The sequence below is a fragment of the Heteronotia binoei genome, chromosome 7, assembly GCF_032191835.1.
Source record: "Heteronotia binoei isolate CCM8104 ecotype False Entrance Well chromosome 7, APGP_CSIRO_Hbin_v1, whole genome shotgun sequence".
Taxonomy (NCBI): Eukaryota; Metazoa; Chordata; class Lepidosauria; order Squamata; family Gekkonidae; genus Heteronotia; species Heteronotia binoei.
This window is the reverse complement of record NC_083229.1, coordinates 113,710,668-113,725,507: the sequence shown is the minus strand read 5'-3', so window position 1 is coordinate 113,725,507 and position 14,840 is coordinate 113,710,668. Positions and strand designations below refer to the sequence as shown.

The 14,840-nt window shown below is 44.2% G+C and overlaps 1 protein-coding gene across 1 annotated transcript in view; it reads right to left on the bottom strand.

Moving 5' to 3' along the window:
* Positions 1 to 14,840, bottom strand: part of NUP153 (nucleoporin 153) — a 70,696-nt gene that overhangs the window by 35,996 nt on the left and 19,860 nt on the right. Inside the window, exons 4-9 of the mRNA XM_060244242.1 lie at positions 9,976 to 10,112; positions 9,767 to 9,895; positions 7,147 to 7,263; positions 6,968 to 7,012; positions 6,831 to 6,884; positions 3,845 to 3,991 (exon numbers count right to left, since the gene is read on the bottom strand). Coding sequence (XP_060100225.1) covers positions 3,845 to 3,991; positions 6,831 to 6,884; positions 6,968 to 7,012; positions 7,147 to 7,263; positions 9,767 to 9,895; positions 9,976 to 10,112 — 629 coding nt within the window. The remainder of the gene's footprint in view (positions 1 to 3,844; positions 3,992 to 6,830; positions 6,885 to 6,967; positions 7,013 to 7,146; positions 7,264 to 9,766; positions 9,896 to 9,975; positions 10,113 to 14,840) is intronic.

Genomic DNA, 14,840 nt, shown 5'->3' with positions numbered 1-14,840 from the left:
AATGTTGCACGCTTCCTTGCAATAAGAACAGCTGTTTTTCAGGGTAACACTTGGATGGGAGTCATAGCAAGCAGCTCAAAAGGCTTTTGAGTTAGTTGAGTGAGAACCAGCAATAAACTCCAAGATGGGGACAATGGTTTAACTGATGGAAGGATATGGAGCATCTCCCTCATAAATGGTTTGGTAACACTGTGGGAAAAAAGTCTGTCCTTCAACCAAATAATGGAAGGCCGAAATGGCTGAAAGGTGAACTTTCAATAAGGAATAACTCAAACCAGTCTTTTAAATGAAGCAGGTAAGTCAAAATGAAAGGAAGTGGAGCAGAATTCGGCACAGGTTGCCAGGAAGTTGCATAAGCAGAGAAACCATGCCACTTGGCAAAGTAAGTTTTTCTGGTAGTAGGTTTGCAAGTGTTCAAAATGATGTCTTGGACAGCAGGAGGGAAGATTAGATAGAGATTCTCCAAGCTGTGAGTTTGAGAAGGTCCAGGTTGTGGTGTAGCAGTCACTCTTGGTGCTGTATTAGATGGTCTGGCTTGGGCAGGAAGTGGAGATATGTTCCTCTGGATAGTTGAAGGAGGCTGGTGAACCACGGTTGTTGTGGACACCATGACCCTCTCTGAAGCTGGCAAAGGGGGACAGGTTCGACTAGTCTCTTTTGAAGTAAGGCATGTACTTCTTCTTGAAGAAAAATGGAGGGGGGAAGTAGCCACGAAACGATGGATCTGAGTGAACAAAACTCAATGGCATAGCAGAGATGGATTATAGTCAGTACCCAGGAGTCTGTTGTGATGTCTTCCCAAGCAGAAAGGACGTAGTCTGGTTCCAAGAGGTGAGGTTACAGGAATTTGGAGAGGGTCAAAGAGACTGCTTTGTCTGCTGGTTAGGTTTTTTAGCAGACTGGGAACAGGGTTTGTGTTAGTAAGCTGGCTGTTTAGTAGATGGTGCTCTACGCTTCCAATAATCAGACTGGTGGGGGGAGTGAGGGCGCTTGTAAGAATACTGTCTCCAAGCTTTTGGTTTATAAGATCGCTGAGAAGCAGACTGAGAAAACCCCCAATTTTTAGCTCTTTTGCAGCTGTCACCCACACTGGTCAAGATTTCATCGGTGGTGGCATGGAACAAGCCAAGGCCGTCAGAGAGCAAGTCTTCAATCTTCCGCTTAATGTTCGGTTGCAGAGATGTGGATCTGAGCCAAGCGTGGCGACGGAGTGAAACAGAGGTGGCCAATGCTCTGGAGGAACAAGAGATCGCATGTCTTACAGAATTAAATTGTTGTCTAGTAACCTGAGAGAGTTCAGCAATGAGATCAGGTACAGTCTTGCGTGAAGTTTCAGGTAGTTCAGACAGGAGAGGTGTAAATTGATTGGCCAAATTAAACGCGTAGGCAGAGAAATATGCCAGGTAGTTATGAATTTTAGCAGAGGAGCTGGTCAGGATGTACATCTTTCGCCCTAGGGTATCGAGCTTCCTGCCTTGTCAGGAGGTGAGGGATGCTTGGTTTGCTTTGATTCACTGGCAGAATGGAAAACAACTGAGTTGGGTGCTGGGAGTGTGAGGAGAAATTTAGAGTCTGAAGCTTGAACCCTATAAAGGGATTTGAAGCTTTTAGGAGGAGGAGGAGGAGTAGAAGCTGGTTTCTTCCAGGCTTCATAGAGACCTTTAAGGTGCTCAGGAAGCATAGGCAGAAGATAACTTGGGACATTGGAAGAGTGGACAATGTCATGAATAACATCCAAAACAGGTGGTGAATCAGATCCTAATTGAATGTTAAGTGTGGCTGCCATATGTGTCTTGAGATCTAAATAAATTTTTAGAGCTCTCTGAAGGAGAACAAGATCCCGGTTGTGGAATATCTGCAGCAGGGGAGGCTGAAGGATTGCTATCTGGAGAAGAGTCTGGCTTGTCTGGATCTGAGGGAGTGAACAATGGATCTGAGGGAGTGAACAAAACTCAATGGCATAGCACAGATGGATTATAGTCAGTACCCAGGAGTCTGTTGTGATGTCTTCCCAAGCAGAAAGGACGTAGTCTGGTTCCAAGAGGTGAGGTTACAGGAATTTGGAGAGAGTCAAAGAGACTGCTTTGTCTGCTGGTTAGGTTTTTTAGCAGACTGGGAACAGGGTTTGTGTTAGTAAGCTAAATAAATTTTTAGAGCTCTCTGAAGGAGAACAAGATCCCGGTTGTGGAATATCTGCAGCAGGGGAGGCTGGAGGATTGCTATCTGGAGAAAAGTCTGGCTTGTCTGAATCTGGGGAATCCGAGTCTACATCAGATGGTCCCAAGGGGTCGGGTGCATGGAGTAAATCATCCTGAGAAGCATGATGGTCCAAGAAAAATGGTAAAAGAGTAGGAGCCTCTGGTTCGGTGGGTGGAGGAACTGAGATAGTGGCTGAAGCAACTCTCATGGAATTCATGCATTGTCCTGAAACAGCATTCCCAGCAGAAAAATGTCTGTCTGGTACAGTATGGTCCAGGGAGCGGCGGTAGGACTGGTAATGAGAAGGATCCCTGCAAGACTGATATGACGATGAATGAGAGGTATGTCATGGACGAAACTGACAAACCCTGTATTCCCGTGGTGAAGACGACCGCGATGGTGAGGATTCACAGCAGTGAGACCAATGGGACCGAGAGCGGGAGCGATAAGAACAGTACTGAATTGGGACCCACTGATTAGCGACATGGCGGGGCCTGGTTTCGCAGCCAGGGTCATAGTATAGGTCAAAGTCATCTTTTTGTTGAACCCAAGAAGGGTAGGAGTTGAGAGCTTCAGAGCCGTATTGAGAGGTAACGTGGCAAGTCTGGGAGACATAGAGGTCCTGGTCCACAGAATCACGTTGAGTGGCAATATGGTGAACACGAGGGAAGTGTTGGAAGGCAATGCGTGAGTCATGATGAGTGCGAGCATGATCATGGTGGACAACAGCATGGTCTGATTCTAGAAAACCTGAAGGCAACTTGCTGTGGATGGAAGGCGATCTCGGAAGGGCAATCACTTGAGTATGGAGCTGTACATCAGGAGTGGAATCCATAATTATATTGGTAGATGCTGAGAGTTCTGTAGGGAGGGTCAATGCCATGGATAATGGGACCACAGAGATCAGTTGTGGTACCGTGGTTGGAATGGCTTGAGTTGACACCACGGCGGAAGTAGTTGGAACAGGTCAAGTCGACACCGTGGTGGACGAAGACGAACGAAGGAGACAATGAGGGTAGGAGATGTTGAGGCCTCTAAAAACAGGAGCGCAACGAAGTAGGTCCTAACAGATAGGTGGTAAAGAAGAAACTGAGTGGGAGAAACGCCTTCCCCCTTGCTCCAGGCATGTGCAGTCGCTACCTGATCCCCAGAGCAAGGGAGAAAGTGCACCAAAAAGATTGAGGCTAGCTAATCAATCTCCAAAATTGGGTCCACACTCTCCAGCAGAACCCATGTGTGGGACTGCACAGAGAGCATAAAGAAGATCCTGCTTTTTCAGCCCACAGTGTTAACTGCAGTTCAACACTACTGAAGAAAGAACATTCTACTAGATTACATACTTGGTACAAAAAGATACCTCAATAGGGAAAGTATGTTCACAAAGTTTATCATGTACACCTTTATCTTTCACAAACAAGACATTTACTACATTGCAGAAGGTACTATGAATGCTTCTTTCACATGTTCATTACATCATACAAGTTAGTAGTCTGGATATGTTTGCTCTAAGTACTCAGTACAACAAAAAAATAAAAAATGAAGCAAAACACAAAGAAGCTACCTTTGCATCAGATTTATCTAAGATTGGGTATTAATTTCTAAGTTGAGGAAAAGTGTGTAATTCAATGTTTTCAAGTATACGTACGTCATGGTTCATCTCTATTCTTGGTCGAATCCTGCCTGATTCAGTGGCAGATGTTAGAGATGGTTTAAAATATTGTGAACGACTCATTGACAGTGAAACAGCTTTGGGTGTCACAAGCTTCTGGACTGGAGGATACTGGGATTCAGCCTTTAAAAGAAGCAGCATTTGGACAATCAAAATCAATCTGAATAGAACTGGTTATTACACAAGTGCTGATCACATGACCTGAACTCATCAACTCTGAAATAATTCCTGAGTCTGCAAATCAGGTCGCAATATAGTTTTAAGACAGCAACAACCACCACCAACTCCTTAGTGCTAACCATATTTGCAAAACACTGTAGTATCTTATACCCACCACAAAGAAAACACATGACTTGGAAAGCCAGTTTGGTATAGTGAATGGAGTATTAGACAACAATCTGGGAGACCCCGGTTTGAACCCCGACTCTGCCATGGAAGCTTACTGTGAGACCTTGGGCCAGTCACACACGCTCAGCTCACAGGGATGTTGTGAGGATGAAATGGAGGAGAGATCAATGTCAGCCATTTTAGGGCCACATTGGGGAGGAAGGCAAAGCAAGAGTCTGAATTCACAGGGGGCTATGCATTCCCGCACTAGACTTGAAGCTTGCCAAGTTCCTTCAGCACAAAGACTCTTTGCAAGAGCACAGAAGGGCTTTGCATTGGAGGACTACATGTACATACATTGTGGGAATGAAAAGGTAGGATCCAACCCACTGCTTTTTTTAAAAAAAGGAAGTTAGTTATGCATCTCAATTAGATTTCATCTTTTAGTTCAGGGGTAGCCAATGGTAGCTCTCCAGATGTTTTTTGCCTACAACTCCCATCAGCCCCAGCCAGCATGGGCAAAAAACATCTGGAGAGCTACTGTTGGCCACCTCTGTTTTAGTTTATCATCTGAGCTGACCATTCACTGATAATTTACAACTTTTGGAGGGTTGTTTTTTAACCAGCTAAGGGAACAGATATAAAATCTTTAAGTCTTAACTTTTACAGGATGTAAAATCCCAAAGGTAACACTGTCAAGTGGTAACCCAAAGTAATGTGTCCTTTAAAAAAAATCCTCTCTCCTTTGTGTGGACTGTTGGTTGTGAGTTTTTTGAAAAGTGGTATCTGCAGTTACCTACACATGTGCTAGACAATACAGATTTTTATTCTGAAATATTTTTGTAGTCTGGCAAGCTATACCTGTCTATATTTGGGCAAATCTACAGACTGAACCCTAAACAGAACCTGAAATGAATGGCATCAATGTTCTCATGATCAGTGCATCTTAGTAATATGCAGACTACTTAGGCTACTTGGGGAGGGGAGGAAGAGAAGAGTTTTCATTTGTTTTACTAAAGAATGATATTTATAAGCTGGCTACGCACTTCAGGTATTTTAAATGAAACCAGTATTTATAGTTTAGCCCTAAGACATCAACCGCAAATCTTTTTACAACAAAGAAAGAAACTGGTTTCCGGAAGTCACTACCAAATGTCAGGGCTTTTTTTTTTAAAGCAGGAACTCCTTTGCATATTTTGCTACACCTCCCTGATGTAGCCAATCCCCCAAGAGCTTACAGTAGGCCCTGTAAGAAGAGCCCTGTAAGCTCTTGGAAGACTGACTACATCAGGGGGGTGTAGCCTAATATGAAAAGCAGTTCCTGCTACAAAAAAAGCCCTGGCAAATGTTATTTGTTCAGTAGCAACAAGAACTACAGACTACTTTTTTTTTTTTTTGAAAGGCTCTTTCTTGATCACACCCACTTGAGAATTCTATGTAGTTTGCACAGGACCCCCCATCAAGCTACTTCCAAACAATGTTCACTGTGAAACTGCATTAATGAAACAATGCAGAGCACAGAAGCCATACTCCACTGCTTATTTTACTGATTTCTCAATGTGCTGTCGACTTCCGTCTTACTTTGGCAGCAAACTACTAACAAACCTCTCTCGGCCAAGAAGTGCTGCTGCCAACCATTTTCTACACTATGAATAGACAATCCTTCTATCTCTGCTCAGTAACAGCTGGCTACAGCATTAGTTTTCTCTGACACATCTAGTATGTATTGCCTGTTACTATTTACCATTTCAGCGGCCTAACAACTTGTACCAGAATGCTGTTTGCCTACATGAGGCCGCTGCTGCCAAAAAAAGGAAAGCAGCCTACTGTACTTATACTTTGCATATTACAAAGCAAGCTGTGTTTTTTTTTAAAAAAAGAATTATGACATTAGAAGGAGGTGTGTCCTGTATTTTCATCCACAAGACATACCAGTGTCTCATTAGGAGACAGGGGATTTAGTAAAACTGCTTAACAACATAGCACCTCTAGCATGAATTCAAATCTCTCCTGGTTTCTTTATTTTCCACTTTAATCTAGATGACACAGATTAATTTGTGATGTTAAAAGTAAAGGATACAGGCTCAGTGCAGGATGTAAGCAGCTCCAGAAAGCACTGTGTGTACAATTTTAGTTTTATAAAAGCCTGCTTTAGTGTTCCCAAGAATATTTGCTGTAGGTTACAAATTTCAAGAAGCAAGCAAACCCAGGTAAGGCAAGCCCTCTAACATGCCTTTCCTTTTTTGTTTTGTACCCTTAGAAGCTCATCGATTCACAAATCTTCAGCAGCAGAAAACATTTATTTATTTATTTTGCTGCCAAGGTTAGAAGGACTGAGGCAAATTTTGCAATTGCCAGAATGAATTTAGGAGCCTTATCAATGAGCAAAAAAGGTTTCCGGAGCATGGAGTTGACTGGTTGAATAAAGGCTTAATATAGTAATCCCTCATAACCTCGAAAAAATCTGTATTCCAGCAGAATATGAGAGGATGTATCAATCCTGTTAAGGCCACAAGGAAAAGCCCTCTATATTAGAACTGCAAAGTACAACTGTGTATGGCGGTTACATGTCACTTATATGTAACAAAGACGTAAATGAAGTTTGAACCACTAATTGGATTTAAGATGAATTTACCCTTTTTCTAGGTGAATGAAAATCAGTGACATTCAGGATACTTCTTTCTGCAGGCTGGAAAACAGAACACAAGATTAAGAAGCATGATTTTAAACATAAGGTTTCTCTGCAGTAAAAAAGTTTGAAGACTAACTTACAGAAGACAATGATGTAGAAACAGAAGAAGGAATTCTTTTAGCATCCTGTTGAATAAGCATTACAGGAAGTTAAACTACAGTTATACAAAGCAGATTTTAAATTGAATACAATACTTAGAAAACGTTCATATGATGTATTGGGGGGGGGGGGGAGAGTTTTTTTAAAGAGAGCAACTTACTGCTAGTGGGCTTGACATCTTCTCCAGAGATTGCAGGATACGCCGTGCAGTGGAACTTGTCACTCCATAGGACTGCGCATTCACTTGCTTGGCTTTCATTTGCCTTCTTATTGGTGTCTGAAACATTAAACACTGCAAATTGCTACAATATTGTATTTCAGCCTGTGTAGGCATACATTATTACAGTCAATTCTTGCACTCGTATTCAAGTTTCAGGAGGTCTGAAGGGACAACTGAAATATAAGAGAACTTAGCCACGTGGAATTGTGACTTCACTCGTACCCACCCCGTGGTCTGATCATGCGCTGCTGCCGCCGCCATCTTGGTTTTACTCCCTCTGTGCCTTCAATGAAATCATTACATTGTATAAGAAATTGGGATAATTTAGTACTGGGTGGCCTCCCAGTATTTGCAAATTTCACCATTTGTGATGATCGCAGGGACAGAAAACCCACAAATGGTAAGGGGTCTATAGTGCATGTTTTTTGGTCCAGGTAAACATGAGAAGTTTGTCTCCTGGCTTCGTGGTATGTGTTCAAACTTTTCATTTGTTCAACAGTGTACACTGCAAACTCACAAAATTTTACCTTTGGGAAAACCTCTCCCATGACCTTTCTCCCTGAAATTTTACAATTCTATGCTTTCACAGTGAGGATTACAACAAAGGAAACAGAATGAATAACATAGAAAAACAGGAGAAACAAACATAGTAAGGATTTAGCCAAAGTACATTCAAGGATACTTTTAAAAAAATCGTATTTTTTCATGAATTACTGTGGAACTAAGCTAAAAATTATAGGGCCATCATATTCTAATGAAAGATCATAAATAGCTTTCTGTTCTATATAACAAAGGAAAATAATGGAGCAAGCAGGCCTAATTTGCATTTTCCAAAGATTGAGAAAGGGTGTAACTATAACTATCAGCTATGGATCTGGTTATGGAGACAGTAAGTGGGGGGGGGGGGTTACCACCTCCCTGAGGTTCCCACCAGGCAACTCCATGAAAAATCTTATCCAGCCAGCAAAAAGCAACCTTGCTGTCTCCTCCTCACTGGTGTCGCATGGCAACAACTTATACTAACAAAGGGCTAAACGGTCTCATCTCCAGAGGGAGGGAGAGGCGCCCCAATTAAATATTGAACCCAACTGCACCCATCAGGCCAGCACCCTGCAATGTCTTGATGCTTGCTCTGGCACCATTACTTAAAGAGGTGATCCAGTGGATTGCGCTTATCACACTGGTGAGGTGTGGAAGGTAACATAGCATGGTTACTCAGGGACTTAAAAAGATTTGTCGTTTCTCCTTAAGCTGTCTTGATGGTGAGGATAGGCTCCCAAAGCCACCTTTTGAAGAAGCCATTTTTTCTTTTGTCCAAACAGACTGTTTTCTGTATAAGGCATTTTATTCCTGGTTGCTGACCAGAGGCTGTCTGGCCTGAGGGTGGCAGGTACTGAGCTTAGCTACATGGCACCCCTAAAGAGATGTGAATGTCCTCAGTAGGAGGCTCACGGTCTCCCCTGTGGCCTTTGCATGTTTTTGGACTGACATTTGTTGCATGTTGGTTTCCTGGAGCTGTATGAATAGGTTATTTGTCAGCATATTAGGGCTTAGGTGTCCTTGCCACGTGGCCCTGTTTTTAAACCTCTGTTATGTGTGGACATATTTGCAGCCCTGAATTGATTAACGTAATTGCTGTGGACAAGCCAAGGAGCTCATGATGGCTGCATCCTCTATTGCACATGTTATCTATTGCAAATTTATCATGCTGTTGCAAGCAGACTGACCCATACTTTAAAGATGATGCTCAGGCCATTGGAGGCTGTTCATTCCTACAAACTCAAAACAGAGAGAACTCCTTGGTGTTTCTTATCTGTTTAAATGCAAAATGAAAGTCACTGTACAGTAATGGCTTGGATTTAACAGTGCATGGGCAGAAAGGAAAAGGTACTTAGCACAGTTCTGCTTGCAGAAACAACAGCATGAGAGCTGCAAAAACACTCTGCACAATAAGAGAGCGAGAAGTAATTTTAGTGCTTGTGCAATGACTACAGAACATGTAGAATTCTTCGGGGGGGGGGGGGATCTAGTCCAGTGGTCTTTCAAGGATCTGGGAGACCATATCCCCAGTCTGTAACCCTCACCTGGGTCACTTACTCCTAAGCAATGGGATGAACTTGCGAAAGTCATTCTCTTAGCTTAACCCGCCTCACAGGATTACTGTGGGGATAAACCTGGGAGAAGAAAACTGTGTGTGCTGCCCTGAGTTCCTTGGAGAAGCGGGGTTTGGATAAAAATGTACTGGACAGACAGAACATAACTACTTCACTTTCAGTACATGACTTAAGAATTACTTTCAAGCCTATTGGAGAAAACACCCCTTAAAAACACACTAAGTATGAATTGCAACTACTGTATTGTTAAAAAACAAGTTTATATTCCAGGCCTATATGTCTACAAGCCACTCTAAACATTACTGTTATTACAAACAGCTCAGTACTGATACGGCACACAACTCAGCATACTATGCTTAGTACAAAGAGGGAAGTTTAATAAGCATGATTGATTTGGACAATTTCTCCTATTCCTCAATCCCCAGTCTTTCCAGCATCTCTCTTACCTGATAAGGAGTAATCCGTGCTTTGGATTGCCTTGCTGCTGCAGCTGCACCTCCGTACATGGTTTTTCCAGGATAAAATGGAGAATTCCCAAGCTGGCTTGTCTTAAGAACCGACATATTACCAAGTGACTGAGGACAAGCATTGAAATTCAGTTAGCAAAGGGGACAACAAAGCAACATGGCTGAAGCATGCATTGTGCTGTACTTACAGGGGAGAGGGCTCCAAAGGCAGAGAGATTGAACCCGGGCTTTTTCAAGCTGGCGGCTGTGGTGTGCTGAGTGATGGGTCTCTCAGCCTCTGCAGACCAGACTGGCGGTACAGAAGCACTTTTTGAAACAGATATATCTAAAATAAAATAAGAATGTGTCCGTATTGTTTGTATTATAAAACATGTTTCAAACTAGGGAAAAAGGCGAAATAAAAACATGAAGGTATGCGTAATATTACGCTTTATACTGAAGAAAAAGATTGCAGATTTATACTCCGCCTGTCTCTCTAAATCAGAGACTCAGAACGGCTTATATCTTCTCCCCCCACAACACAGACACCCTGTGAGGTGGGTGGGGCTGAGAAGGCTCTCACAGCAGCTGTCCTTTCAAGGACAACTCCTGCGATAGCTACGGCTAACGCAAGGCCATTCCAGCAGCTGTAAGTGGAGGAATGGAGAATCAAAGCTGGTTCTCCCAGGTAAGAGTCTGCACACTTAACCACTACACCAAACAAGCCTTCAACCTCACCATGCAAAATATCTTGAATGGACTTATTTTATTTGTTGCGAATGGACTTATTTTATTTGTTGCAATGACAAAAGCTCTAACAACAGCTGTGAACCCAGAACCTCTTCATACTGCCTTTCTATACCCAGTTCTTGAGAAGATGGGGAAAGGAAAGATTTAGATACCTACAAAGAACATTCTCACATGGAGGGGGGGAAACAGTAGACAATTAGTCCACATTTATTATGAAATATGAGTTCTCATATGTGGGTCTTTCCACTTCAGACCTAGCAAATATCGTGTCTTAAGAAAATCCACAAGCAGGTAACCATGAGCAGAGAGGCATGTAAGGTCATCCCTGAGAGCTTCAAGGCTGAATGGGGATCTCAACCTGTCTCTCCCCAATCCTAGAAATGACTACATAAGAGTGCTTCTCAAACCAACAACAGAGGGACAGACCCAGGAGCAACCGACTACTAGGCTAAACTTCTGCTGGTTTAGCCTCCTATCTGTCTTCCATCAGTGTTGCAGACTAGTGCAGCTTTAAAAATCATAGACTGGGAGAGGAGAAGCTCTGCCCCCCTCCCCCCACACATCTGTGCAGTGGCCACTGATATCTGTTGTTAAGCCTGCTTGGCAGCTACTTCTGGAGGAGGAGCTCCTTCAGAACTGGGGATATGTACTGGGCTCCCTTAAGCTCCTGAAGAAACAGCAGGAGCATCAGTGGGCTAGACGCGGGGAGTTTTGCCAGTTTATTTTCCCAACTCCTCCAGTAGTGCCAAAGGATAGAGAACACCTGAGACTCATCGCAGTCCTTTTTGTTTTGATCTTTTATAAATGGCATTTAAAAATTTTTTAAACTGTTTATTGTTTTATAAGCTACCTGGGTTGCAAATAGTGATAGGAAGACAAGAGCATATTTGCTCTAAACAAACCATATTCCCACGCATAATAATAATAATAATAAGTTTTTATTTATACCTCGCCCTCCCCGCCGAAGCAGGCTCAGGGCAGCTTACAAGGCATGATATAACATATCATGGTATAACAATAAAACAAAATAATAGTCAATAAACAGAACAATATAAATTATACAATATATGTTAACATTAAAATCATTAATCTAAAAACAGTATAAAGGTGCTACCGTTGCAGTATATACAAGATGGCTTGATGATAATTCCAGGTTTATCTTAAAAGGCTAGTTGGAAGAGGGCGGTTTTGCAAGCCCTACGGAACTGGTTAAGATCCCGTAGGGCCCGCACCTCTTCTGGTAGCTGATTCCACCATTGGGGTGCCTTTATAGAGAAGGCCTGCTCCCTGGTTGTTTTTAATTTGGCCTCCTTGGGCCCAGGGATTTCCAAGAGATTTTGTGAGCTGGAACGCAGTGCTCTCTGGGGCACATATGGAGAGAGGCGGTCCCTAAGGTAGGCAGGTCCTCGTCCATATAGGGCTTTAAAGATGATAACCAGCACCTTGTAACGAACTCGGTAGACAATTGGCAGCCAGTGCAGTTCCCGCAGCCTAGGCCGCACATGTTCCCTCCGAGGTAGTCCCACTAGCAGTCTGGCCGCCGCATTCTGCACTAGCTGCAGTTTCCGAGTTCGGTACAGGGGCAGCCCTATGTAGAGGGCATTACAGTAGTCTAGCCTTGAGGTGACCGTCACATGGATCACTGTTGCCAGGTCGCGGCATTCCAGGAAGGGGGCCAACTGCCTCACCCGCCTAAGATGGAAGAAGGCGGATTTGGCAGTGGCTGCTACCTGGGTCTCCATTGTCAAGGAAGACTCCAGCAGCACTCCCAAGCTCCTGACCTCGCGCACTGGTACCAATGGCACCTTGTCAAAAGCTGGAAGGGAGATCCCTCCTTCTGGACCGCCGCGACCTAGACAAAGGACCTCTGTCTTCGCTGGATTCAATTTCAGCCCGCTCAGCTTAATCCAATCAACCACGGCTTGCAACGCCTGGTCCAGATTTACAGGGACGTCACCAGTTCAGCCGCCCATCAGTAGATAGAGCTGGGTGTCATCAGCATACTGGTGACAACCCAGCCCATACCTCCGAGCAATCTGGGCAAGGGGGCGCATATAGATGTTAAATAACATCGGGGAGAGAACTGCCCCCTGGGGCACCCCACAATTAAGTAGGTGCCTCTGGGACAGCTCACCCCCAATTGCCACCCTTTGTCCCCGACCTTCAAGGAAAGAGGAAAGCCACTGTAAGGCTAACCCCTGAATCCCTGCATTGGCGAGGCAGCGGGTCAGCAGCTGGTGATCGACCATATCGAACGCTGCCGATAGATCTAACAGCAGCAATACCGCCACACCGCCTCGATCCAGATGTCGCTGGAGATCATCCATGAGGGCGACCAACACTGTCTCCATCCCATGGCCCGGGCGGAAGCCGGACTGAAAAGGATCTAAGGTGGAAGCGTCATCCAGAAAACTCTGCAACTGCAATGCTACAGCCCTCTCAATAAGTTTGAGACTGGCCGGTAATGCGCCAATTCGGCCGGATCTGATGTAGCCTTTTTCAGGAGGGGGCGGACCACTGCCTCTTTCAGAGGGGTTGGAAAAAGACCCTCTGAAAGAGATCTATTTATGATGTCCCGCATAGGACATCTTAGCTCCTCCTGGCAAGCTTTAATTAGCCAGGAGGGGCATGGGTCCAGATCACAAGTTGTTGGGCGTGCAGCAGAGAGAATTCTGTCAACTTCCTCCAAGCTGAGGGGATCAAAACGATCCAGGATCAAACTAGAAGACAGGCACGGAGCCTTGAGTTTACATACTGTATCCAACATGGCAGGGCAATCGTGGCGGAGCGACTGGACTTTGTCTGCAAAAAAATTCACAAAAGCCTCACAGCCTATCTCTAATTCCTTAACGTTTGGTTTGCCTTGTGGAACCTGTAGCAAATTTTTTGTTAAGGAACCTGTAGCCAATTTTTTGTTGAGTACTTACACAAACCCTCCGTCCATCAACAGGCAAGGAAGAATTTCCTTCCCTCCCTTAATACTAAATCCCAATCCCATTCCAGCCTCCTTCTCCACTACTCTGTCAACTTCCTTCCTAACCACAGTAAGAGAATCATAGAATTAAAAAGTGGAAGGGGCCTAAAGACCATCCAGTTCACCCCCCTGTACCGTGCAGGACAACCTAAAGCATTCCTGACATATAGTCACCCAATCTCTGCTTAAACACCTCCAAGGAGGGAGAACCCACAACATCCATGAGCAACCAATTCCACCAATGAACTCCCCTTACTGTTAAAAAGGTTTTCCTAATATCATGCCAGTATCTCCCCATACATAATTTAAACCCATTACAACAAGTTCCATCTTCCATCACCAACTGAAATAGTGCTCCTCCCAATGACAGCTGAGAGCAATCATATCCCTCCTCAACTTCCTCTTCTTCAGGATGAACATTCCCAATTCCCACAACCTTTCTTCAAAAGGCTTTGTCTTCAAACCCCTAATCATCCTCATCACTCTCCTCTGCTCCCACTCTTTCTATGTCCTTCCTATAAAAAGGCCTCCAGAACTGGACTCCAAGTGGGGTCTGACCAGTGCGCTATAAAGCGGTATGACCACAACTAGGGATGGGCATGAACCGAAAAACAAACCACAGATCAAGCATGAACCAGGCCAGTTTGCGGTGTCCGGTTTGTTCCTTGGTGGTTCATCTGGTTCTTCTTTCCAGACAGCCTGGTGCTGATTCAGTAAGTTCCTAGGCAACACTGAGGGCAGAATTCTGGGAGCCCTAGAAACACTCACAGCAGTTGTCTTTAGCTTGACTGGCAGCTCTGGCAGCCAATGATGGAGCTCCAATTCTGCTCTATGGGAGCAGACACCATGAATCAGCTGCTTTCACTTTGCAGCACAAAAGGTTGAGAGAGCTGAAACTGAGCTTTCTTGGGGGGACCTGTTTGGTTTTTTTTGAAGGGGGGGGTACTATAACTCAGACATTCCAAATCCAATCTTTGCCAAACCTGGAGGGTGGGTGGAGGAGAGCCTGCTGAAGAATCCCAGTGAGATTGGCATCCCTAACTCGCAAGGGAAGTGGTCTACATCTCCAAATCACACGAACCCAATGAACTATGAAATAATTCAGGAAATCAAACAAACCAACACAAACCACCGTTTTCCTGGTTTGTGCCCATCTCTAATCACAACACATTTCCTGGACACTATGCATTTGTAGATACACCCTATGGTCAAATTTGTCTTCCTTGCTGCTAGATCACACTGGCTACTCATACTCAGTTTGCAATCCACTAAAACCCCAAGATCATGTTCACACATGCCAGTGACCAGAAGACTATTCCACACCCAATCTGTGTACACAAAAGTTTTATT